Source organism: Scomber japonicus, chromosome 22 (assembly GCF_027409825.1).
Source record: "Scomber japonicus isolate fScoJap1 chromosome 22, fScoJap1.pri, whole genome shotgun sequence".
In the NCBI taxonomy this organism is placed as follows: domain Eukaryota; kingdom Metazoa; phylum Chordata; class Actinopteri; order Scombriformes; family Scombridae; genus Scomber; species Scomber japonicus.
In genome coordinates, this window is record NC_070599.1 from 5,126,869 (window position 1) to 5,154,622 (window position 27,754).

At 41.5% G+C, this 27,754-nt stretch overlaps 1 protein-coding gene across 1 annotated transcript in view; it reads left to right on the forward strand.

Annotated features, from left to right (window-relative positions):
* ank2b (ankyrin 2b, neuronal) overlaps positions 1-27,754 on the forward strand; it is a 189,409-nt gene that overhangs the window by 157,559 nt on the left and 4,096 nt on the right. Inside the window, exons 31-46 of the mRNA XM_053343933.1 lie at positions 1,356-1,510; positions 1,623-1,834; positions 2,376-2,580; positions 2,675-2,771; positions 2,878-3,106; positions 3,283-3,408; positions 3,592-3,714; positions 4,987-5,019; positions 5,308-5,329; positions 7,520-12,121; positions 12,670-12,747; positions 12,885-13,016; positions 13,130-13,279; positions 13,386-13,620; positions 13,918-13,975; positions 27,643-27,735. Coding sequence (XP_053199908.1) covers positions 1,356-1,510; positions 1,623-1,834; positions 2,376-2,580; positions 2,675-2,771; positions 2,878-3,106; positions 3,283-3,408; positions 3,592-3,714; positions 4,987-5,019; positions 5,308-5,329; positions 7,520-12,121; positions 12,670-12,747; positions 12,885-13,016; positions 13,130-13,279; positions 13,386-13,620; positions 13,918-13,975; positions 27,643-27,735 — 6,550 coding nt within the window. The remainder of the gene's footprint in view (positions 1-1,355; positions 1,511-1,622; positions 1,835-2,375; positions 2,581-2,674; positions 2,772-2,877; positions 3,107-3,282; positions 3,409-3,591; positions 3,715-4,986; positions 5,020-5,307; positions 5,330-7,519; positions 12,122-12,669; positions 12,748-12,884; positions 13,017-13,129; positions 13,280-13,385; positions 13,621-13,917; positions 13,976-27,642; positions 27,736-27,754) is intronic.

The following is a 27,754-nucleotide window of genomic DNA, read 5'->3' on the forward strand; positions in this document are numbered from 1 at the left end:
TTTTTTTTAATGCTTTGGTTTTTTTTGCTAAGCTTTTTGCATTTCAGTCTGTGGCATTGTATGTTTCATACCTCCTGTTTTCTGAATAGTTGTGTGTTAAATAACCTTTTCCATGTGAAATTTAAATGGTTGTGTGGCATGCAAGTAGTTAGAGAACCAGGTGAAATTTGATGGCATAGTGTGGAACCACAAAAGTAGAATGGCTACTCCAGTTTTAATTAAGCTTTAAATCTGAAACACTGTTAAATATCAAAAATTATGAAAAAGGGAAAAGATTATCATGTACTGTAAGGCCAAACAACTATTTATATATCACATGAAAATATCAGTAGTCATGCTTTAATTGCTGTGTTTGTAACGTTAGTGAATTGTACTCAATGTAGCATGCTTCTGGTAGATATTTATTGTAGCTAGCTTGTTGCAATTGTGCACATCAGGTAAGTATTAAAGTGACAGTCATACTTTAGTGTCAAATATAGTTTATCTACAGAACACTTTTCTTAAATTGGGTAACTCACCCTTTGTAAGTAGTGCTATTTTTGACAATAGTTATTTTAGTTTTCCTTGCAATAACTTAGACTTAAACTGCATAATCTGCCTCTCTGATGTTCCTTTGTAAAAAACACTCAGAATATGGCCAAATGTACTGCTTCCATTTGTAGCCATCGCTATGTTACGTATTTAAATTTGTTGCTCAGAATTAGCATTTTACATTGTCGTGAGTAAGTTAAGCAGCTCACTGTGTAGCATTGCAAATCTTGAAAATTGTCATTAACAAAACAAGTTCAACGGTAGAATTAAAACAATTTTGCCAGGTACACTCTGAAAGTGCATTCTCCTGGTGCAGAATGATGATGCATTGTGCTACAGCAAAATTAGCATCTTCTAACAGCCATGTTTTTTTGGCTACAGCACCATTGTCAATTCAGCACATGTTGCAGTTAATGTTGGAGCAATTTAAGCCATGTTTAAATCAGACCAACATAGACAATACACAGTGTACATGTTTGTTGATTGACTACTGTGACTACTATGACTACTGTGTATTGTTATGTCACCCAGGTCACACAAAATAATGTTTATGTGCACTTGATGGACATCAAGTATTACATACTATCGTTCAAAAACTTCTTAGAATCGTGGTTACATCTGTAAACATTGTTGTACTGAAGAGAAAAGAAACACAGGTGAACACTGTACAAAAAAATATATCTATGAAAACGTTAATCAACCCTGAATAATGGTCTTATCCAAGAAGGGTCAGTCCCATGCCAATTATACACACATGTTCACAGGCACATTGTTATAGTTTATGACATTCTGTACTTACTTTCTTATGCCATCCACCCCTCCAGTCCAGTGATCGTGGAAATCCCCCACTTTGCCGCTCTGCGGGGGAAGGAGCGGGAGCTGGTGATCCTGAGGAGTGAGACAGGAGAGAGCTGGAAGGAGCATCACTGTGAACACACCCAAGAAGAACTTAACCAGATACTCAATGGCATGGATGAAGGTCAGTCTCTGCTGGTGTAGACTGCTGCATCAGCTGAGAGATCGAAGAAGTATAGATTTGTTCTTAACGTTAACTTCACTGGCATCTTCCCCTCTCTGTTTCCTTGCCCCAGAGCTGGACACACCGGAGGAGCTCGAGAGGAAGCGTATTTGCCGTATCATCACCAGAGACTTCCCACAATACTTTGCAGTGGTGTCACGCGTCAAACAAGACAGTAATCTGATTGGTCCCGAAGGAGGCATCCTGAGCAGTACTGTTGTGCCCACAGTGCAGGCAGTTTTTCCTGAGGGCGCCCTCACCAAGAGGATCAGGGTTGGCCTGCAGGTAATTGATAAAATTCATCAAACAGAAGTCAATGGTCATCCTGTAATTTTGGTAACTTGCAGTGGTAGAAGTAGCTGCCATTATTACAGCAGCTGAAAGTTTGAGAAACATAACATCCAGTAGACAGCTATGTTAGTGTTTTCGTGTCAAGGTTTGTGGATATCTCCAACATTGGAAACAGCAGACATATCAGCCAACTAAATTGTATTTACCCTTTTCAGGAGTTTAAATTCTTGAGTGGTCATTGAAGATATAAAGGGCTAGATCCATTGGAAAATGATGGTACTGTTTCCTACCAAATGTGATTTAGTAGTTTCATACCATGTATATGAAAGTGACCCTGACTGGGTTGTTAGATTAGATGGTTGTTGTAAGATATAGACTGTAGTCAGCCAGTAAACAACCCTAGTACAAAGTTCACTTCTGCTGAAATTTGAGTCCGGTGACCATCCTCAGTGCTTGACCATAGCGCAGACATTAATCCTCTATTGGATACGTTAGTCCTAGGGGGTAATGTTGCATTTTCTGTCTACTCTCCCAGGCCCAGCCGGTGAATGTGGACGTAGTGAGGAAGATCCTGGGGAACAAGGCCACCTTCAGCCCCATTGTCACGCTGGAGCCCCGCAGAAGGAAGTTCCATAAACCCATCACCATGACTATCCCCATCCCCAAAAGCAATTCGGACCCAGTCCTCAATGGTTTTGGAGGGGACACTCCCACCTTACGACTGCTCTGTAGCATCACTGGTTAGAGAATTTACTTGAAGATCTGTGCATAGGCCAACCGCTGACATATGTGCATTCTCTCATTTGTCAATTATGTGTTTGTGTCCGTTTTTAGGTGGAACAACGCCTGCCCAATGGGAGGATATAACAGGAACCACTCCATTAACGTTTATCAATGACTGCGTCTCCTTCACAACCAATGTGTCTGCCAGGTAACACAAAACAATAATTTGATCAATCTCAACACAATCTATGGCTGAGACCAGTCAATAGTCACCTAACCTCACTCGTTCTTTCTAATCCCCTTCTAATTTTTAGGTTCTGGCTCATAGACTGTCGGCAAGTCCAGGAATCTGTCAACTTCTCCACTCAGGTGTACAGGGAGATCATCTGTGTCCCTTACATGGCAAAGTTTGTAATCTTTGCCAAGACCCATGACCCCATTGAGGCCCGCCTGCGCTGCTTCTGCATGACAGACGACAAGATCGACAAAACACTGGAGCAGCAGGAGAACTTCACTGAGGTGGCCCGCAGCCGAGATGTAGAGGTGAGAAGTGCCTCTCAGACACGCAGCCAAGATTATCTTCAAGGGTGAAGGCTATTATTTCTTGAGAAATGTGTGGACTGCTGCATGGGGGTAAAGGGGAATACTAGGGTTTAAACAAACAAGAAGATGACTTCTGGTTATATGCTGTTATTTAACCACTGTGTACATCTTCTCAGGTCTTGGAAGGCAAGCCTATCTATGCAGACTGCTTTGGAAACCTTGTTCCCCTCACCAAAAGTGGCCAGCATCATCTCTTCAGCTTCTTTGCCTTTAAGGAGAACAGACTAGCACTCTTCATTAAAGTAAGCACCGTTCCTTAATATTTATTTGTTGTTCATTTCACACAGAAACAAGCACAAGCTTTTCATGCTATTGTGGCAATTGTCAAAGATAATTCAACATATTTACTTGGTCTGGTTGAATGCAATATTGATTTTTTTACCAGATGAAAAACTGACTCATGCGAAACTATTTGGCTGTTGTAGATCAGAGACAACACTCAGGAGCCATGTGGCCGTCTGTCCTTTATGAAAGAACCCAGAAACTACAGGTCACTAACCCAAAATGCCATATGCAACCTTAACATCACCCTCCCATCATACTGTAAGGTAAGGACACCACACTTAATAACAGAGGACACTCTATTCCATATCTTGTTAGGTTTTTAAATAAAATATATTGTTGTATGATTAAATTTAACATTAAATAAATTACCTTAGCTGCTTTTGTAAGCTGAGCTATAATGCAATTGTGCCCATTTACACTTTGTGTCTATAATCTGTGCTAATATCCTACTTATTAATTACTACAATGTAATACCAAAGCATAACCGCAATTATTTTATTCTCAAACATTTCAGTATGCAGTTTATTTCTTATATTAAAGGTACTCTTCTCATTTTTGACCATTAGTAATGACATGGAGCAGTGTTTTTTCCCCCTTTGAGCAGGTCCTCATTTTGTTTCTAGTAGTGCAAGGTACAAGAACACACATGACAGACTGTGCCATACTGTACCACTGACTGTGTAGCTGTTGGCGGTAACATGCCAAGAAACATAGCTATGTGTCAGCAAACACAAGAGAGAAAGAGAAACTGCTAGCTAGCAAAAACGGATATAAATAATGCAAGTTTTTAGCTTTACAAATGTTTCATTAGAAGAAACTGCATTAAACACATGTATTAGTGCTCAAGAATACACAAAATTATTTCTAGTGAGGAACAGAAACGTAACTTTTTTGTTAATACTAACACTCCACAGGTTAGCTTTAATGTTCCCGTCCCAAGTATCAAACTGTGTTAATAACACTGCTAGTTGCTGCTTTACTGTAAAAATTACCCAGCGAGCCAGTTTCAAGACTCACCCATTACATTACAACAATCTGGATATAATGGATGTAGAAGTAATGCAATGTAATGTCAGTAATATTTCCATAGCTGCATTTAAAGACAGAGCCATCAGGAGCAATTTGGGGTTCAGTGTCTTGCCTAAGGACGCTTTAACATGCAGGCGGAAGGAGGGATCGAAAGAGCAACCCTGTAGTTAGCAGATGACTCACTCCACCTCCTGAACCACAGCTGCCCTGCCTTACACAGCATGGCTACTCTCTGATGTAGTACATCAAAAAGAGAGAAAAAATTATATTATTATATATATATATATTAATCAGACTAACTAGCTAGATCTATTTCTATATTAAAATGTTTTACCTATTGCAGCATTAAAGACTTCTTTGGCCTTCTTTGAAATCACACAGACTGATTGTCTTTGTTGTTATGGTAACCATACACCCTTCTCCCACTTGTCTGTTTGTCCCTTTAATATTGCTGTTGTTTTTATCTGTACATCTTTCTGCTTCTCGCTGCTTCTTGCTCCCAAAAGGAGTCCGATTCAGACCAAGAGCAAGAGGAAGAGGTAAAAGCAGCCACCGCTTCCCCGTCCTTATTCTACTAACTTGCTCTGCTAATCTATCCTGTCTATCCTCTCTTATCATCACTAAATAAAAACATAGTAGTCAGATATCTTGATTTTAGACGTTTGTTGTGATGTGTTAGATGCGTATTCCATTTTCGCTGTTGTATTGTGCTTGTCCTTTGTTTCTTTTTCTTGAAGAAGAATTTGTAATAGTAGTTTTAGAAAATGTTGGCACATGCAGTGAATGGAATAAGACTAACTGTGGTGTATTTCTATGTATTTTTCCAGACCAGCAGTCCGCTCCAGAAATGTAAGACATTTATTCTTATTTCATTTTGAGTATAACATATATTCTATGACAATACAAATCTCTGCATGTTTTTATTAATCAAACTAATATGACAATAACAGTGATATTGTATGGGTGATTAGCCTAATGTAGTGTGCAGAGAAACAACCAGACTGATACACTGACACACCCAGCTTTGTAGACCATATAGATTTTATTAAAGCCCTTTAAGCTTCCTGTTTTGTTTTGTTTTTTTGTTTGTTTTGGGGTTTTTTTGTCTTGTCACACGAACAAATAAGCCTTACCTGCACTCCCTCATGTCAATGTTATGTTTCACCTGAGGCTTAACTTCACTTTTTACTTTCCTTTTTTCTGATTTCACATCTGACTCAATGACTTCCATTTAACTCTTTCTCATTCGAAATTTGAGATTGGACATATGAAGAAAGAGTTAAACACTGCCATCTACGTATGTACATGAAAATTAAATGCATTCATACTGTGGTGATCTTTATCTGACAATGGCCTCTAATTTTGTGCTGGCCAAAAGCCAGCAGTAGTAGCGACGCAATGCAATTTGGCTGCTTATTTTGGCATAAATGCACCTGCATTTTTACCTACTCAGACCAGCAGAGCCAGAACAAACAACAATGAGAGGAGCTGATGTGATTTGTCATGTCTAAAGCACACCGGGAGTCCACCAGGTTATACTGCTGTCCTCTTACCAATAATGTGTCACTCCTTCCGCAGTTTGCAGTTAGTGCCATGCTGGGTCAGGTTTTTCCTATTACCTCTGGTCGCCCAAATTCCAAAAGTTAGTTGCTCACACCCAAATGTGCTTGCGCTCCGAGATCCTGAAATTGGGTGTTAGTGTTTGTGCTAGCACCCAGTTCCAGGAAATTAGAGGCCAGAATATTAGTTTTCCTCCTCCAGTATAATGGTAAAGCAAAGAATAGCTAACCTTCTCATCCTATCTGAATCCTTTCCCTTCTACCCTCCCTACCTTGTTGAAATGAATCAAATAGCACCTGACAAATATGGTATACTTGAGCTTTTAAATTAACCTCGTAATGAATCAATACGTTACACATGAAATATACAGAACATGGGTAATCTGTTATGGATATAACGTATTTTACCGTACAATATGTACTTTTATTAAAAAACAATACTGATACTTTATGTAGTAGTTCTGTAAATAGCCAAAGAACTCACCACATTACTGAATGAGGCATATTAACAAGCAACTCTTGATCTTGAACACCTCTTATCCTGCAATTGTGGGTTTTAATCAGTACTCTGAACTTTCCACTCACTTCATTCACTTTTCACCTTGACCCTTCCATTAGCACTTCCCTTTGCTTTGCATGGAAATAACTTGCCTTACATAAATGTGTATGCGTGTGCTTGAATGTCTGTATGACTGTATATAATGTCTTGTTAATGAGTTGTTGTCCTTTGATTTTGGAATGTTCCCACGCAACACCATTTGCTTATGGTTTTGTACACAGTTCTGTGTTATTTTTGTTTCCATTTACATTATCTTTCAAATGCTCACATAGGCAAAAGGCAGAATGGAGGGCAAAGGGAATTAAAATACTGTCCCTCCCTGCAAGATGTCTTTTTCTAGTATTGCTGAGGTCTTCATTCCTTCTTATTTTCTGTGAAATAAATTGATCTGCTCTGTCTACAATCTAAAGCATGGCAAATCAATATATGTTGTATAAGTTGTCACTGGCTTTCTTTAAATGATACAACTAGCATTCTCAGTTGTTTTCAATCCATTTTGCCTGTCATCACATTGACATTTGCGTCTTGAGATTTCTTGATGTTGTTTCTTTCTTGTTCTTTTTTATGTTTGTTTCTTACGTGGTCCTATAGTTGTTATAGCTTTTTTGTGTATTTTAGTTTTGTTCTATATTTTCGTCTTATGGGTGTGAGTGTGCTGAGTGTATACGCAAGTTATTTCCTGCTCATGTATTTCCCATCGGTATTATTTAGCTTTTGCTTTACCACAGTTCCCTACAAACATATGAAAGTATAAGCCCATTTCCTCTGATACCCTGATGTAGAACCCATTGTGAAATTGTTGTCCTATGATCCCTGCAGTGTGCTCCAATTTTGTCCTGACCACATTCTCCAATGTCTGTCTCCTTTCATTTGAATTTTTGATTTTCTTTACTCCTTACTTGTTCTTCTTCCGTATGGAAGATGAAGAGACGGAGACATCAGCCCTGAAATCAGAGCTGATTCGAGATCCAGACCTCCTATCCGACGTGTCAGAGATGAAACAAGATTTGATCAAAATGACTGCCATCTTGACTGCAGACTCCACAGAGAAATCCCCTCCCTTAGGAGGGTGTGGTCTAGAGAAAGGGACTGAGGAGGTTTCTGGAGAGCCATTAGAAATAATGGAGAAGGACTTAGAGAAAGTCAAAGAGGACCTAGAGAAAGTCAGTGAGATACTGAGAAGTGGAACATATGAGGGTGAGGTGGCAGAGGAGGCAGCAAAAGCAGCTAGAATGGCTGAGGAGTGGGTTCTCCTTTCAGACAGTGAGATTGAGGAAGCCATAAAGATGGCAGCATTAGAAATTCAAGAGCCTGTCTTGCGTGAAACTAGAGCTAACAGAGGGGCTCCCAGACCTAAAGCCATAAAGGACAGTGGTGATCTCAAAGAATACCTCTTGGATGCACCAGTAAGCTCCAAAATAAAAGCTAAGAAAGAGCCAGCTGCCCAAGAAAGATTCACTGATGTTGTACTGCGCAAAAGTGCAAAACCAACCACTCCAACCAAAGTGCAAGACAAAACCACTGCTGGTGATGTTAAAAAGCCAGTCAGAAGAAAGGGAAAAGACCAGGGACAAGCAGACGAATCGACAGAAGCAAGTGCTCTTCTTAGTGTGCCTACAGCCCCTGCCCCAGCATCGCCTGTATCCCCAGTAGTTGAAGAAACTCCCATTGGGTCAATAAAGGACAAAGTCAAAGCCTTACAACAGAAAGTAGAAGCAGAGCAAAAGAGCAAAAAGGTCACTGGAAGTAAGCCTTCGCAACTGCCTGTTGCAAGCAAACCTTCTCCAAAAGCCAAAGAAATCCCTAAATCAAAGCAGGGCTCCCCCAAATCTCCCAAAGCTGTATCTGAAAAACTTGAGGAGACCATGTCAGTTAAAGAGCTGATGCATGCATTCCAGACAGGTCAGGACCCTTCAAAGAGAAAGTCTGGGTTATTTGAGCTTAAAACATCCACTGCTTCAAGATCAGAGAAATCCACAAAATCAGAAAAGATACAGTCTAAATCCATGACCAAAGCATTAACCTCACGAATCTCTCAAGAACATGAAGTATCTTTGGATTCCAAACCTCTCAAGAAAGAGACCACTCAGCAAGACAAAGATAAAGAAACCAAGTCAGTTGATGACACCCATTCAGAGCTAACTGAGACTGTAGACTTTGGAAATGGTGGCCTTGATGATAGCTCTGACAGTTTAAAGCATGAAGGTGCAGCAGACTCACCAAGTGCCAGTTCTGGAGGTGGAACCCCTCATCTGAGCTCTGAGGACAGCTACAAACATGAGGGTCTAGCCACTCCAGGTACAAGCCCTGAAAGTCTCTGTCTTTCTCCCAAAAATGGACACCAAACCTCTAAAGCTTCGCCAGCAACTGAAACAACAGTCAAAAAACAAAGTAAAGACACAGAGAATTCTGGAGACTCTGGTGTAGGGACCACTGGTGACCAAGTGTCTACAGAAATGACCCTCCCTGTCTCTTCCATCGAGGCTGCAGATGACCACACTACAAGTGAGTCCATATCTGTTATGAGGAGTGAGTCTAAGCCATCCAAACCTCACAAGCTTACAAAGAGAATTTCAGAGACTGTAGAAACATTTCTTAGTGATGATGACAGCCCTGAATGTCAGCTAGCATTGCCTTTAGTTGGTTCTCCAGCTTCTATATCATCTTATCAGCGTCATGAAAGTTTAGAGCTGCCTTTAAAACAAGACTCAGATGCTCTCAGCCCATTAGCTGATGACTCTTTGACAATAAGCCACAGAGACTCTCTAGAAGGTAGTCCTCTTATGGATGAAAACTCCTCCCATAGGTCCCCAGACTCTATTGAACCTAGTCCAACCAAGGAATCACCTCCCCATGACTCCCTAGAGAGCAGCCCTGTAGAGCAAAAGAGCCACCCATCCTTCCCATCAACACTAGATCCACTCAGTAAATCCTCTAGCCATCCAGAGCCCTCCAAAGCCACAGACTTCCCCCAAGATGCTTTTCGTGGTAGGCTGCTTCGAGACCATGAGGCTAGTGCTGATGATGACAGTTGTGAGCAGACATCTCAGATGACAAGTTCCGGTAAGAGTCCCCTCTCCCCTGACACTCCTAGTTCAGAAGAGGTAAGTTACGAGGTAAATCCCAAACCCCCTGACTATACATTCCTCTCTGTTCAATTCAAACCGGCTGTCATCCCTGAAGACACAGAAGAGGATACATCAGACAGCTATGAAGCTAAGAGAAAAATCACTCCAGAGGAGGAGATGTTTAAGATGGCAGCCAAAATAAAAACATTTGATGAAATGGAGCAAGAAGAGAGGACCAAAAAGAACTGTAGAAAAGATGTGTTTCCCTCAGCTGATGCCAAAATAGGGGATGACAGCTATGAAACATTAGAGCCCACAAGTGAGAAGCTATCGCAAAGTGAATGTGGGCTCAATAGACCCACTGAAGATTCAGAGTTAGCTCTTTTTGTTGATCCCCATATTAAAGTACAACCTCCCTCTCCTTTTTCAGCAGGTTTGCATGACGGATCCCACAGCAAAGAGGTCAAGAACACAACAACAACAACAACCAGTGTCACTTCAGAGGGACCTCACTCTGTCTCAGACCAGCAACATTCCAAATCCAAACTGATAACTGCACAGGAACCGTCATCTGTAACAGCTGATAAAGAAAGTACAGCTGAAAAGGCTGTTGTGACATCAAACACTGAAAACAGAACTGATGAGCAAAAGGAGGAGAGCTTAAGGAAATCAAATAAAAAAGGAGATGATCAGGATGATGAAGAGTTAGGTATTAGGTGTAGCAATGTAACAGATGAAGTGAAGGGAGATCAAAAGGGACATACAGGCACGTCAGAGGCTGAACTTGGTGCAACTGCCACTGATCAAACGAAGGAAATTTTCAAACCAGAGGTCTGTATCTATGATGACACAGAGGAGGATGAAGAGGGACTGGAAGCTCCCAGAACTGAATCAAAAGGTGTCACTGCAAGGGATGACAGTGATTCATGGTCTGCTATGCGGGAGGATGACGCCGCTTTTGCAGCTCGTGTCAAAGAGGAGGAACAGAAGATATTGAATCTGGTGGTGGATCGTCAGTCTTTGCAAGCAACTCCAGACACAACACCTGGTAGAACACCTACAGAAGAGAGCACTCCTACCAGTGAGCCCAACCCTTTTCTGTTCCAAGAAGGGAAGCTCTTCGAGATGACCCGAAGTGGTGCTATTGACATGACTAAAAGGAGCTACGAGGAAGAAGGGGGTGGTTTTGCCTTTTTCCAGATAGGTGAACAGCCTTTAGAGGAGCCCGTCTTAGAAGAGGCCAGTCAAGAAGGTAGGAGATCAGCAGCAGAACCTGAAGTTGGCCTTAATCTAACACTAGAGGTTAAGACTGAGGAAGATGAGAAATTAAAAGAAACAGATGATTCTCAGCTTCAGTCCCCATCTGAAGGCGATCAGCCTGCCTCTAAAGTTGATGCCTCCAAATCTAAAATCCCTAAAATGGGCATTTCAGCTTCAGCCAAACCACCAAAGAAAGAGCAAACATCCCCTGAAAGTCTAGAGACTAAAACAGACAGAAATGAAGGATCCTTAGATTTAGACACAAGCTCCACTGACCAAATGATAACGAATGTACAAACAGCAGAAACTACAGTCACTAGATCAGTTTACTCTGAGCAGGGCCAAGAGTCCTCTGATTCCTCTCCAGAGGAACCACAGTCAGTGATAGAAGCCCCCAAACCAACAGGAAAGTCCAAACAAAGTGCTTCCAGTAGTGTTAAAAAGACTCCAGCCAAAACACAAGCCAAGTCTGCGCCTCAAGGTCGGGGTAAATCCACCATACCTTCTCCATCTCATTCAACTTCCTCTTCAAGCACTCTTAAAAAAGAGGCCTCCTTCACTGCTGAGTCTAAATCTAGAATTCCAATCAAGGCTAGCTCTCTCAAACCTGATTCTACTGTCAAGCGTGCTGAATCCACCCAAGACAAAAAGCTTAAGGTCCCTGTAAAAAAGGATGCAAGGAGAAAATCTGAGACAGATGCAGGTCCCTCTGTGGATGTCAAAACCAAGACATCATCTTCCAAAGCCAAGAGCTTCTGCGAGGGCGAGTCTACCAGGCCAACTGCTAAAAAAGAACAGGGTCGTCCCACAAGTGCAGAGTCAGCAAAATCTAAAGGCTTCCAGTCCAGATTGCCAGTCAGAGGCAAAAGTGGTCAGTCATCCCAGTCATCAACACCCACTAAAGAGAAAAGTGTTCAACGCAAGCAATCCATTGAGTTCTTTGAAGAGATAAGTGACGAAGCAGCAAAACTTGTGGAAAGGTTGGCACAGTCAGTGACAGAGAAAGATCAAGAGGCCGAAGCTGCCAACTCAGATGACGAGAGCAGTCTCATTGATCCTTCAATCATAGAAAGAGAAAGTTTCCCTGAGATGCAGTTCCCTACCTCAGGAGACGTCTTTCCCATTAGACCACTGTGGGACGACCCTGTTGAGACACAGATGCAGCGAATCCCAGATGATAAAGTCCAAAGTCAAGGTATCCCCCCAGTTTAAGGGGCTATTCTCTATCTATTGTGCCTCATTAGTACGCTGTAGCTGTAAAGGTGCTGCCTCTCTGTCTCTTGTAGTTGAGTCCCGTTGTAACTGAAGAACCCTTGTGGCTGTGTCGCTTGAGCTGTGATTGTGTTTATAATGGCGTCTCTCTTTCCTTCTATGTGTGCTGATAATCTCAAGACCCACTTAAAGGCTTTATGGAACTTGTGAAAACAACTTAGTGACTAAAACGTTTTAAAGATTCAGATGTAAATAATTAAACGATTACATGTAATTTCAGTACATTTCTACTATTGAAATATATAATTCTTATTGATAGTATCACTACAAGATCTATCAAAACCATCCATTATAGCTATATTATTTATTGTTGTAAGTAATTAATTTGATTTTATGAATGAACCAAAGGAAAAAGTGTCAGTACAACAAAACCTAGAAAGCCAGTGAATATTTTTTTCCGTCTGTGAATGTGGCTTGATTTGGTATATCTTGCGGCTCTGACCGCTCATGGCTGTCTGGTGGTATTTGCAGTAGATCCACAGGATGAAGCAGAGAGAAAAGAGCAACGGTTGGCCATTATAGCCGACCACCTGGGCTTCAGCTGGACAGGTTAGTCACTCCTTAGCTGATCATGCTATTGAGCTGAAAATACACATTAATAATTCATTTTGTCTGGCTCTTCAAATGTATCTTCAGATCATTTTCAGATGTTCATTATAATTATTATATCTTCTTTTTGTCCTCAGAGTTGGCACGAGAACTGGACTTCAGTGAGGAGAGAATCAACCTGATAAGGATTGAAAATCCAAACTCACTGCAAGACCAAAGCCATGCCCTTTTGAATCTCTGGGCAGAGAAAGAGGGAAAGCATGCAACAGGTTAGTGATAAGAAAGTTACATACACTCTAAAAGGATATTATACACTCCAAAAAGTAAACATTTTTATTAAAATTTTAAGTGGAACTTTTTAACCAGTTTTGTGTTTTGACAGAAACAGCATTGATCAAAACACTCACTAAGATCAATCGAATGGACATTGTTCACCTCATTGAAACCAAGATTATCAAGTCCAGTCAGGAGGAGACATCATCTCATACCTATGCAGAAATAGAGCGGACCATAGCACTGGATCATAGTGAAGGTACACAAGCCAATGTTACCTTGAAGCAGTATACGCAGAAAGTTCTAATCATCTGCTTTCCTGTTATACTAACTTGTTCTTTATCCCTCCTTCTATGCCTTGTCAGGTTTCTCTGCCCTTCATGAAGACATTGACAGCCCCAGGCCAGGCAGGCGTACAGATGCCACACGTAGGAGCCCAGGTTCTGGACAAGAAGTACCTATGGTGTCAGCAGAGGATCTGTCCTCTAGTTTGTCATCGCTTCATGAGATGACGGGGCGATCAGAGACAGACTCCATAGCATCAGGTCTTCTTAGAAATGCCCAGAAAGAGAAACTTCAAAAGGAGATGGAAACAACATAGTAAGTTTTTGAGAAAGTTTAACTAATGTGGTGACAGTTTTCTTTTCTTTTTAAATAAATTATTTATAAATTTGAAAATCACTTTCATTCATTTTAAATACTTGTGTTGTCAGTACTGCTTCAGTGTACATACCTTTAATTAGTAGTATTTTTACTGTTGGATATATTCAGTTTTTTGTATTATCAAGATATAAATACTATATGAAAGATTCATCAGCTGCTATTCTGTTCTTTTAATTCATCATGACAGCCATCTAGTAACAGCATATTGGAATGCATGTTTGTTTGTTTTTTCAGCTCATCACAATTGACAGAGGAATTGACAGACTCAGTACACAAAGGCAGTTTTAGACAAGTAAGTCCTTTCTTCACATTGTACCGCACCTCCCCTTACAACCTGCGATCTCATATAATTGACCCCGTATACAAAGGGAGACCCAAGTTATGTGCTGTGATTACCCCACCTCCTTACCCCACTGTTGAACCATGTGATGATGAGGGGGCTGCAGGTTATGAAGGAGCAGAGGGGGGTGAGGATTGGAGCTTGGAGTGTCTACAAACCACCCATACCGAGCATGATACTCATCATTTGTCACCGTTGCCTTGGCGAGAGTCATCCAATAGCTCTCGAACAGGAGTATGTGACAGTCGACCATTGTCTATGACCGATTTTGGAGATAGCTTGATTGAGTGTGAGCAAGCTGAGCATGACTTCTTGAAACTGTCAATGGAGCTTAAAGAAACTGATGAAGTGACAGAGGGGGACTCTCAAAAGATAATAAGTACGCAAGAATCGACAAGTGAACAAAAGCCCCAGCCTCCTCCTGTTACTGTAACAACAGAATCTATGCAGGGCAGAAGACACATAGATGAAGTCTCACATCGACTCTATCAAGTCCTGTATGGATATGACATTCAGATGATTGATTCAGATAATGAGAATGTGCTTGTAATGCCTATGAATACATCCCCTGAAGATGCAGTTCAAGCTGGTGTCAGAACGGATGATGTTCAGGAAGCTGCTAGAGCTACAAAGGCTATTGAAAATGTTTCACACTATGAGGAGCATGAGATTGCCTCTATTTCAGCTCACCTTAAAACTCAAGATACAACCACTCAGGCATTAGCAGGTTCTTCAGATGTCAGACATACTTGTCCAGGGTTTGAATTTCAAAAACCAGAATTGAGTTCAGCCAGCTTCATTGACATGTCACATGACTCAACATTTGAGATGGTAGATGTTCATGCAGTAGATAAAGCAATATCAGCTGAGCTTATGTCACGTGAAAATAAGGTTGTAGTATCTGTGGAGTCTACACCTGAGCATGGAGAATTTGGATATGGTTCCCATTTACATGAATTCACATGTGATACAATTTTTAATCTTCAAAGCTTAGACCATGATAGATCACTTTCAGCTGAATGTGCAACAGCAATAATACTGATGGAAAGTAGGGCCTCATCGCCTGAATCAGTGTCGTCAGTAAATGAACTGAATTTTACCGCACCTGATTCTCCCATACCTCAATTCAGACCCTTGTCTCCCCTTCCACCCCCTGTTTTTCCATGGGAAAGTGGCGATGTTGGGGCTTCTGTTCAAGGGCAACGATTATTAAGTGCACCAGGAGGCTCATCTCTGCTGTTACCTACAGAAGCAGAGGAAAGGCCATTAACACCAATGGTCTCAAACAAAAGACCATTTGGAAGGCCAGTATCACCAGGCAGTGAATATAGTGATGAGGGGTCTATCTCACCTCAGTCATTAACTTTTGACATAGAAGACAGAGCATCATCACCGGAGTCTGTCATTTTAGAAACGGTGCAGTGGCTTTTTACAGCTTCTGAGCAAGTGCCTCTGTATTCTGATTTCCATGACATGAGATCATCATCCCCTGAATCCATAGAGTCAAGCACTGCACATTGCCGGCTTCCAGCTGATTCTCCTATCCCAGACTTTAGTCAAGCTGTCTCTGAGTCTTTTACAACTTGTCAGTGTAGATCATTATCACCAGAGTCTGTATCATCAGATATGGAATTTGAAACAGCACTTTTGTCATCAACACTTTCTGAAGACAGGCCCTCATCCCCAGAATCTGTAGCATCTGTTAATGAATATAAAGCATTGTCACCTGATTCCCCTATACCTGGATTTAGCCACAATGAGCCTGACTCGGCTATTTTTGTGATAGGAGAAAGATCCACTTCACCTGAATCAGTATGCTCAGATGTAGAATATGGTTCTACCTCTCTAGTATCACTTTACAACGAAAATAGACCTTCATCACCTGCTTCAGTTGCATCTGAAAATGAATCTGAATTGGTTGTATCTGACATTGCACAAAGATCTGTCTCCCCTGAATCAATCAAATCTGACCAGATAGAATGTGATTCCATAATTGCTGATCAAAGACAGAAATCACCTGAGCAATTAGTATCTGATGTAGAGAACACACCACCAACACTATTGGAATCAGTATCTGATCATGATGATGATTGGGTTGTTATATCTTTGTCTGATATTGAGGAAAGACCACTTTCACCAGAGTCAGTGCCTGAGTACAGACCAATGTCTCCACAGTCTGCAATGTTAGACATTATGGTATCCTCCACTGAATCAGACATATTATATGAATGTATTTCACCAGATTCCCCCATTCCACAATATACACCACATGTACGTCATGATGTTACTATAAATTATCTCTCATCATCACCAGAATCTGTGTTGTCAGATACAGAGTATGAGGCCATGCCATTGCTATCATATTTTGAGAATAGGCCTTTATCTCCAGATTCTAGTGGTTCTTTAAGTGATAATGGGACATTGCCAACCCCTTCAACTGACACAATTCTTGGGGAAGACATGGCACTTGAAACAGTACATGCTACAATTGCTGTAGAGGAGACAAGTGGAGAAAAGCAGTTTGAAACCAAAACAGCTATACTAGAAAAGTCCAAAATTGAAGAAAAAATTTCAACATGTATTCCTCCACAGTCTTTTGAAGAAAATCCTGAGAAATATTCAGTTCCAGTCCAAACTTTAGCTCATGATGCAGAACCTTCGAAGCTCATCTCTCAAATCCGTGACCCGCAATATATAGGAGAAACCTTCATGAGTGAAACAGTGGTACAGTTTGCTCAAATAAGGAAAGAGTCTTATCTTGAAAAGTCAGATGAAATTGATACCTTCCAGTCAGAAAATGACCAAAGATCAGTTTCACCTGATTCTGAAGCAGAATATAGACCAATGTCACCACAGTCACTGATGGTTCTGGATGCGCTCAGACCAGATTCCTCCCTCTCTGGGAAGTCTGTAGATAGTAAGAGATCTTTAACACCAGATTCTCCTATTCCTCAGTTTTTTGCCTCTTTCTGTGGACCCCCTCAAGTTTATCACAGATCAGTGTCAACTGATTCAGTATTGTCAGATCTAGAACTGGAGGCTGATTTAAACATTTCAATGCTCTTTGAGGAAAGGTCAGTGTCTCCTGATTCAATAGCATCTATACATATGCACAGGGCACTATCACCAGACTCACCTATTCCTGATTATAGACAGTCTCTGCCAGAATCAGATGTTCATTCTACGTTGGATCGGTCTTCATCCCATGAATCAATAGTATCAGATCTAGAATGTGGGTCTGTCTCTTTGTCATTACTCTGCACAGAGAGCAGACCATCATCTCCAGAATCTGTTGATGAAAAAATGCCATTTTCACCTGATTCACCAATTCCTGTGTTTAGGCAGGCTTTACCAGAATTTGCTGTTTTGCCCATGATAGAAAGATCCTTTTCACCAGTTTCAGTTTGTTCAGATCTAGAATATGGGGCAATTTCTCCATCACAATTTTCCTCTGAAGTGAGACCATCCTCACCTGACTCAGTTTCTGGAGATGACTACAGAGTTGATTCACCAATACCCGAATTCAAAACAGGGCTGATTGAATTAGTTTCAGTTAATGCTTATAGATCGTCCTCTCCTGAGTCAGTTATTTCAGAAGTTGAATATTCACCATCAAGTGAAGACATAGGTATTTCTGAGCAGAGACCTGACTCTCCAGAAGCACTAGTTTCCAAGAGAACAGAGAGACTGTTGGATGATAGTAGTCAACCCTTACCCCTAAAAGTAATCACAGTGCCAGTCTATAGACTTGTTTATGATGCTGAGCTTTGGAAGTTCATTTCTCAAATACGTGACCCTCAATATGTTGGTGAGACATTTTGCAGTAAAACGGGTGTTTTTGAGTATGCTGGAACAAGGACTGAATATCTACCAGTTGATGCAGGTATGAAAGAAGGAGGATCAAAGGATATTGTGAAGTTGGACTGTGCAGATTCATTTGATGCAGGTGTAATACATGCAATGGAAGCAAAGATTGAGGGAGAAGAGAGACCACTGTCACCTGACACTGAGTCAGAATACAAGCCTTTATCACCTGGGCAACTGATATTAATGACTATGCTCAGATCTGATTCTCCTGAGTCTTTAGAGTACTTGTCACCAGATTCCCCAGTTCCCCAATTTTCTATTGAGTTTGCTAACATTGCACCATCCAGGCCGTATTCACCAGAATCGGCAGTGTCAGATGACGAATCATACATGTGCATGTCCTTTCTTTTCCATGAAAGCAGACCTTCGTCACCTAGTTCAGTCATATCTCTTGATGAACACAGGCCATTATCACCGGACTCACCCTTACCGGACTTTGGACCTGTCGTATCTGAATCAGTTACAGCTGCTTTTGGGTACAGGTCTTCTTCACCAGAGTCGGCACTTTCAGATGTTGAACATGGCTATTCATCGTCAGAGTCCTTTACAGAGGAGAGAGCAGACTCACCGGAATCACTTGATCTCATGCTTGAAGGAAGACAATCAGATGCTGGTGCAACAGTTAGAGCAAACCAGCTAATATGCCAACTACATGACCCACATTATGTAGGAGAGGCCTTCGCATGCAGAGTTCCTCTTGATTCAGATGCAGAAGAGACAGGTAGGCCAATGTCACCTGACTCTGAGTCTGAATATAAAGCTCTCTCATCTGAGGCCCTGAAGTCACTGAGTTTTCTGAGGTCCGACTCTCAGGAGACAGGGAACTCAGTGGATCAGTATAGATCTTTGTCTCCAGATTCACCCATTCCCCAATTTTCTGTCTCGTTTCCTGAATCTCCCATGGGAAGTCACAGCGCCCCATCTTCTGAACCTGTGTCAGACAGTGAACTATTTGATGTTACTCCTTTTGCTGTTGAGTCATTTGCATCAGTATCTGATGAGCATCAAGCTGTATCACCTGATTCAATGGCATCTAGAGATGAATGCGGGGCCCTGTCACCAGATTCACCTATACCTCAATTCATAGCAAGGGTAGTCGACCGTTTTCCATCATTTGTTGAGTTCAAATCAGCATCCCCTGAATCAGTTCTATCGGATCTTGGGTATGAACCTTTAATTGATTTCCCATCTGATACTGAAGATAGACCAGATTCTCTAGAGTCATTACTATTTGAAGTTGGAGAGAGACCACTGTCACCTGATTCTGAATCAGAGTACAGGCCTCTCTCACCTGCAACACTGATGTCAAGTGTCAGATCCTCTCCTGAATCAGCTGGCTCTCCAAATGAATTTAGAGCTCTCTCACCAGACTCCCCAATTCCACAGTTTAGACAGATGTTACAGGAGACATACATAGATTGTAGATCTTCCTCACCAGAGTCAGTGTCAGATTTGGAGTTGGAAATGGAATTACCTTTCTTGATGTTATTTGAGGACCGACCTTCATCCCCTGAGTCTTTAAAATCAATCAGTAAATACAGGAGACTTTCACCTGATTCTCCCATACTTGATTTCAAACCATCATTGCCTGCTCCATATTCTGTTGTCAACGGTGACAGGTCATTGTCACCTGAATCAATTGCATCAGATGTGGAATTTGTTCCATTGATTTCTCAGCTATTGGAATTTGAGGACAGGGCAGATTCTTCACAGTCAGACTCTTCTCTCTATGACTACCAATGTTTGTCTCCAGACTCTCCAGTACCCCAATACAACTATTTTGAAGCGACCACATTGACAGCTACATATAGATCCCCATCACCTGGATCAGTATATTCAGATGAGGATTTGGAGACAGATTTGTGTATTCCCTGGCTTTTTGAAGACAGAGCTGCATCTCCTGGTTCAACTGCATCTCAAGATGAATTTAGGTCTCTATCACCAGATTCCCCCATTCCTGAATTTACACAGGTGACAAAGGAGTCCTGTATACCATATGTAGACTTAAGGTCCCCTTCACCTGAATCATTGTTGTCAGATTTAGAAATGGAAATGGAATCATTTTTCCCAGTGTTTGAAGAAGACCGACCTTCATCCCCTGAGTCTTTAGCGTCTTTAAGTAAATACAGAAGACTTTCTTCTGATTCCCCTGTGCCTGACTTTGGACAGGCTTTACTAGAGACATGTCCTAAGTTTATATCTTACAGATCATCATCACCTGAATCTGAAGCTTCAGAAGAAGAGTATGCTCCCTTGATTTCACAAATATTTGACTTTGAGGACAGGGCAGAATCCCGTCAATCAGGGCTGTCTGACATTGAAGTTAGATGTTTGTCTCCAGACTCTCCAGTACCCCAATACAACCATTTTGAAGCAACCACATTGACAGCTAAACATAGATCCACATCACCTGGATCAGTATATTCAGATGAGGATTTGGAGACTGATTTGTGTATTCCCTGGCTTTTTGAACATAGAGCTGCATCTCCTGGTTCAACTGCATCTCAAGATGAATGTAGGTCTCTATCTCCAGATTCCCCCATTCCTGAATTTACACAGGTGACACAGGAGTCCTGTATACCACGTGTAAACTTAAGGTCCCCTTCACCTGAATCATTGTTGTCAGATTTGGAAATGGAAATGGAAATATTTTTCCCAGTGTTTGAAGAAGACCGAACTTCATCCCCTGAGTCTTTAGCGTCTCTAAGTAAATACAGAAGACTTTCTCCTGATTCCCCAGTACCTGACTTTAGACAGGCTTTAGTAGAGACATATCCTAAGTTTGTATCTTACAGATCATCATCACCTGAATCTGAAGCTTCAGAAGTAGAGTATGCTCCCTTGATTTCTCAAATATTTGTCTTTGAGGACAGAGCAGAATCCCGTCAATCAGGGCTGTCTGACACTGAGGTTAGATGTTTGTCTCCAGACTCTCCAGTACCCCAATACAACCATTTTGAAACGTCCACGTTAACAGCTACACATAGATCCACATCACCTGGATCAGTATATTCAGATGAGGATTTGGAGACTGATTTGTGTATTCCCTGGCTTTTTGAAGACAGAGCTGCATCTCCTGGTTCAACTGCATCCAAAGATGAATTTAGGACTCTATCACCAGATTCCCCCATTCCTGAATTTACACAGGTGACACAGGAGTCCTGTATACCACATGTAAACTTAAGGTCCCCTTCACCTGAATCATTGTTGTCAGATTTGGAAATGGAAATGGAATTATTTTTCCCAGTGTTTGAAGAAGACCGACCTTCATCCCCTGAGTCTTTAGCATCTTTAAGTAAATACAGAAGACTTTCTCCTGATTCCCCTGTACCTGACTTTAGACAGGATTTACTCGAGACATATCCTAAGTTTATATCTTACAGATCATCATCACCTGAATCTGAAGCTTCAGAAGTAGAGTATGCTCCCTTGATTTCACAAATATTTGACTTTGAGGACAGGGCAGAATCCCGTCAATCAGGGCTGTCTGACATTGAAGTTAGATGTTTGTCTCCAGACTCTCCAGTACCCCAATATAACCATTTTGAAGCAACCACATTGACAGCTACACATAGATCCACATCACCTGGATCAGTATATTCAGATGAGGATTTGGAGACTGATTTGTGTATTCCCTGGCTTTTTGAAGACAGAGCTGCATCTCCTGGTTCAACTGCATCCAAAGATGAATTTAGGTCTCTATCACCAGATTCCCCCATTCCTGAATTTAGACAGGTGACACAGGAGTCCTGTATACCACATGTAAACTTAAGGTCCCCTTCACCTGAAGCATTGTTGTCAGATTTGGAAATGGAAATGGAATTATTTTTCCCAGTGTTTGAAGAAGACCGATCTTCATCCCCTGAGTCTTTAGCGTCTTTAAGTAAATACAGAAGACTTTCTCCTGATTCCCCTGTGCCTGACTTTGGACAGGCTTTATTAGAGACATATCCTAAGTTTATATCTTACAGATCATCATCACCTGAATCTGAAGCTTCAGAAGTAGAGTATGCTCCCTTGATTTCACAAATATTTGACTTTGAGGACAGGGCAGAATCCCGTCAATCAGGGCTGTCTGACACTTTGGTTAGATGTTTGTCTCCAGACTCTCCAGTACCCCAATATAACTATTTTGAAGCAACCACATTGACAGCTAAACATAGATCCACGTCACCTGGATCAGTATATTCAGATGAGGATTTGGAGACTGATTTGTGTATTCCCTGGCTTTTTGAAGACAGAGCTGCATCTCCTGGTTCAACTGCATCCAAAGATGAATTTAGGTCTCTATCACCAGATTCCCCCATTCCTGAATTTAGACAGGTGACACAGGAGTCCTGTATACCACATGTAAACTTAAGGTACTCTTCACCTGAATCATTGTTGTCAGATTTGGAAATGGAAATGGAATCATTTTTCCCAGTGTTTGAAGAAGACCGGCCTTCATCCCCTGAGTCTTTAGCGTCTTTAAGTAAATACAGAAGACTTTCTCCTGATTCCCCTGTACCTGACTTTAGACAGGATTTACTAGAGACATATCCTAAGTTTATATGTTACAGATCATCATCTCCTGAATCAGAAGCTTCAGAATCACTATGTTCATCAGAGGATTTCGAGACAGATTTGAGGCTGAGTATGCCTTGGCATTTTGAGGACAGAGCAGCATCTCCAGGTTCATCTCAAGATGAATTTAGACTTCTGTCTCCAGACTCACCCATCCCTGAATTTATACAGGCAATACATGAGTCCAGCATATCTCACATGGACTTAAGGTCCTCTTCACCTGAGTCAGAGTTATCAGATTTGGAAATGGAATTACCTTTCCCAATATTCTTGGAAAGCAGACCTTCCTCTCCTGAATCTCAGGAATCAATCAGACTTTCTCCTGATTCCCCTGTACCTCACTTTATGCCTTTAGTGTTTGAATTACCTGAGACACTTTTTGGACATAGGTCCACATCCCCTGAATCAACATGTTCAGATGTAGAATATATCGTTATAAGCATGGGATCACTAATTTATGATGACAGACCCTCCTCACCTGGCTCAGGAGATGAATACCAGGCTTTATCACCAGACTCACCAATACCTGAATACAGACCAGCAATACATGAACGTGTTATTGTGAATGCTGGGTATAGATCATCCTCCCCTGAATCAATTGATTCAGATGTTGAATATGTTTTGAGTGAGTTTTTGATAGCTGTGAAGTATGGTATTGATGATAGACCAGATTCTCCTGAGTCAGTAGGATCAGAAGTACAAGAGAGGCCACTGTCAGTTGAATCCATACCAGAGTACAAACCGTTGTCACCTATGACACTGATGTATCTTAAAAACATTAGATCAGTATCGCCAGAGTCTACCCAATCACTTAATGAACACAAGGGATTGTCTCCAGACTCACCTCTTCCCTCGTTTACCAAAAATGTTCTTGAGACTGCAACAGCAGAGACATTTTATGCATGTTCATCACCGGAATCAATATTGTCAGACATTGAATACGGTTTTGCATACTCTGATTCAGTTGACATAGAAGTCATTGACAATAGACCACAATCACCTCAGTCAGGAAGATCAGATGATGAATGCCTTCCCCCGGAATCACCAATACCTGATTTTACGAAGGCATTTGTAAAAGATGTGATGACTGTGAGAGACATGTCACCCACTGAATTTTCGGATTCAGACGATTTGTCACAAACCATAGACCACTTTTGTGCAAATGATAGGTTAGCATCACCAGCGTCAATTGAATCAGATGAAGAAGAATTACTGTTGTCACCCAAATCATCAATAACTGTATTAAAAGTCCCAACTTCCACAGAGGCAACCATTGATAGCACTGTTGTATCCACAACAATGGCTCCAACCCTGCCTGAGGAATCAGCCATCATGGTAGCTGAGTATGAACTTGTTTATGATGCTGAGCTATGGAAACTGATATCTCAAGTTCATGATCCACAGTATGTGGGAGAAACTTTCAGCAGTAAAACAGGGTTCATGCAGTATATTGGCAGCACAATACAATATGAAAGGAGAGTTACAGGTGATGAACAAGATAAGGAAGTAGAAGATCAAAATGAGCAAGATGCTAGTGCCACAGAATCCATCTCAGAGGTGACACGACAGTTTGGTACACCAGACACATCCATGGCTGATCACTTTCATTGTACTTCAAGTGCACATGTTGCATCAGACACACCTGTTTCAGAGTCACCTGCACCAATAGTTGAACACATGTTGTCTTCAGGAGAAGCTTTATACAGACTGAGCCAATATACATTTGAAATACCTGTGACTGAGGCACTAACAGAGTCTGATAATGACTGGGTGGTTGTATCAGTATCTGATACAGAGGATGATTTATGCTATTCACCAGAATCCTTGTCAGAGTACAGACCCATGTCCCCTAATTCAGCCATGTTGGTAGATGTAAGAGCATCATCGCCAGAATCTGTAACATCAGTCAATGAGTTTAGGCCACTCTCACCAGATTCCCCCTTACCTGAATTTAGGAAGGCTTTGCCAGAATGCGTAACATTTTTGAGGTCCACATCATCTTCACCTGAAACTTTAGCATCAGATTTAGATTATATGCCACTGGATTTGGAATCTCAGTTTGCAGAATGCAGACCATCATCTACAGAATCTGCACTGTCAGAGGATCAGAATCAGCAAAACAGGCCTTTGTCATCTCAGTCAGTGCCTGAATACAGGCCTATGTCACTGGAATCAGCCATTCAAATGCTTGACAACAGGGCATCATCTCCAGAATCAATGCCTGAGCTCAATGAGAACAGGTCATTGTCTCCTGACTCCCCTGTTCCCCAGTTTACTGTATTATTGGAGGCATATACCACTACTACATGTAGGTCATCATCACCTGAATCAGTGGGTTCAGACTCCGAATGTGAGTTTATGGTCACATCATCAAGAGCTACTGAGACTGAGAGACCATCCTCACCTGAATCCATATCATCTGTCAATGAGTTCAGACGACTGTTGCCTGACTCACCTGTACCCGAGTTTATTAGAATATTGTCTTCATGTTTTCTGGATGCCACAGCTGTTGATAGATCGTCTTCACCAGTGTCTTTCTCATCAGACTCTGAGTTTGTTGCCTTACCTATTGATTGTTGGATTGATGATAGCCCAAGGCCACTGAGTCCTGAAACTGCTGAGTCAGATGAGGAATTAGGCTTATATTGTGAGTCTACAGATCAATTTGTCTCTACACTAGAACTTTTGGGTCATGTGACATCTCCTTTATTACCTGAGCAGCCTTCCTCAATACCTAATAAATCAATTAAGACAAAATCTGAAGATGGACATGGCCACCCTGACAGGCTAAAAATGGCAGAATCAGAAGTATTTTCATATGTGGAACGGATGAAGTTAGGATCAGGAGCTGAAAGCACCTCAACTTTCCAAATCACTGTTCATGAAGAAGACTTCCAAAAAGACTTTTCTATGAAGCCAGAAAGAGTTGAAGATGTAAAAAGAAAGGAAGACAAGATTCTACACATCTGTGCTGGGGAACTAAAGAACAAGACAGACTCCCCAAGGGTAAGAGTGAGAGCATGGAAATTTGCAGAGACTCACTGTGCTTGCCTTGGATGAAGTCATTAACATGCCACTTGGATGGAGAAAATCACTCAGTGTGTCTTGATAACTAATAACAAAATGGAGTGCAATAAACCTCAGTGCTAGCAGCACTTACAGTGACTGCTGGGGACTAATCTCCAGTGTTAACTTTTAAAAGAGACCAAAACCATGCATGTACTCCAAATAGTTCAAAAACAGCTTTCAATTGACTTTGGGTATTGTCTAGTCTTTTTCAGTTATATTTTACAGGGATGACCAGAATTGGTGGAAATGTGTCAGGAATGTTACAGTGACCAATTGAAATATTATTAATTGCAATTCTTTATTTGTCTGATGCTAAAGATGCATGTCTTGACTTCACATTATTTTAAAACTAATGACATGTTGGCTGGATGGACAATGACCTATAACTGCACGATGATGCTAACCTGGTGAAAATTGAGGCCATTTTAATAGTATATAACCTGTTAACTGATTTAAAGTTAACTCATTTAGATCATGTTGACATTCACTTACAGGCTCCTCTTCAGAGAGTAGAGGAGACGCAATTTCAAACTGAAGATGAGGTGCAACACAGGCTGTTGTCTGCCACACCAGAAACACAAGACGTCAGTAGAATAGGTGTGCTATTCACTCATGACAAACCGATGAAATCAGTTCCCCTAGAGCTACCTGACCAGAGCTCATACACAACCCACAGAACTGTTACTCCAGTTTTACCTGCATCTGAGACAACATCATGTCCAAAGTTGGGCAGATCACAAGTGTACTCCAAGTGGGAGTTGTCCCCCAAAGAAGCAGAATCCAGTGAGCTTTTCTCACCCATGTCAAGTCAATTTTTGGTGCCGCCAGATTATGAGGCAGTGTTTTCAGGACATCAGTCCCTGAGAGTTTCTGAATGTAGTCAAGCTTCCTTGAGCAATTTAAGTTCAGTGTCTCCAGTGTTCAGTGATCCCAATTCAGCTCAGGTTGTGACTGAAGCCAGTACCAAGGGAGAGTCTGAAACTGCTCAAGACTTAGAGTTTTCCCCAGACTTTAATAGAGTCCTCTCAGAATTTGAGAAAACAGTCTCTGAATTTGAATCAGAAGAACCAATGGTCCGACCAAAGGAACTCCAAAAAGGATCCAAATCTCCACAGCAATCTGACTCAGATCTGGAATTCTTCGACTGCAGACAAGGCTTGTCAGACAACTCTGAGCCAGAAGAAGCGACACTGGAGTATGAGATGCCTTATCATATATCAGAACCACCATCCCCAATGCCTGGCAGTAGCCCTGGCACGGTTGTCCTGAGGGGGAGCACTCGGCATACAGCTCAACCTTTCTTGAGGGTAGAGGATTACAAGCGTTTCTCTTCCGGCAGTGAAAGTCTAGGTGAATTTGCTTATGATTCAGAGGGTTCACGGGAGTGTCGAACAGAAATTGAGCACCCTGTGTGTGAGGAGCTTCCTTCCAGAGATCAGGCAGGGTACTATGATGATGACGACTTCTTGGGACGGGTAAGAAATTGAGCATGAGCACAATGCTGCACGGGCTGGTATCTTTGCCTGGTCAGACTGGCTGTTATGGTGCTGAATTGGAGACTTGAGAAGATAAAACACACAAGATTGATTTTTACATACTAAATATGGCTAATGTGTGCTTTGTGCATGACTGCCTAAACTTTCAAGATAACAGAAATGTGACAACGTTGATGAGGTGCTATATTAAATGTTGCGTCACTGGTGACTGAAAAGCTGGTTTTTCAAAGTGGTGGTGTGATGTATTTGCAGTTTGAATTAAATAATGTGGACAATCACAAGGTGCTATAAACAGATTCTATAACATGAACATGAACATTATTCACATCCACACCCATTTGCATCTTTTGATTTTTACTTGTTGTTGTTGTTACCATCCTTGCACGTTTATTTCAGTTCAAAGTTTTTGCATAACTGTGCCTTCTCTTCATCTCACATCACTATTATGTACAAATTTCGTTTTACTTCCCCATTCCATTTGTCTCTACATTAATCATTTTGGTGAGCTGACATAAAAGTGAGATTAAGAGAAAAGAAGGAGCAGCCTCTGCCTGCAGGTGTGTGCTGTAGTAACTGTATAGTCCTTGTTATATTGACCCATGCTGGCTGTGTGCTGTCTCCCAGGAGATAGCAGAGGAGCTAGGGGTGCTGTCCTCTGATAGCTCAGAGGAGGAGGTGCTGACCACCAGGGTGGTCCGACGCAGAGTTATCATTCAGGTAAACAAACATGATGCAG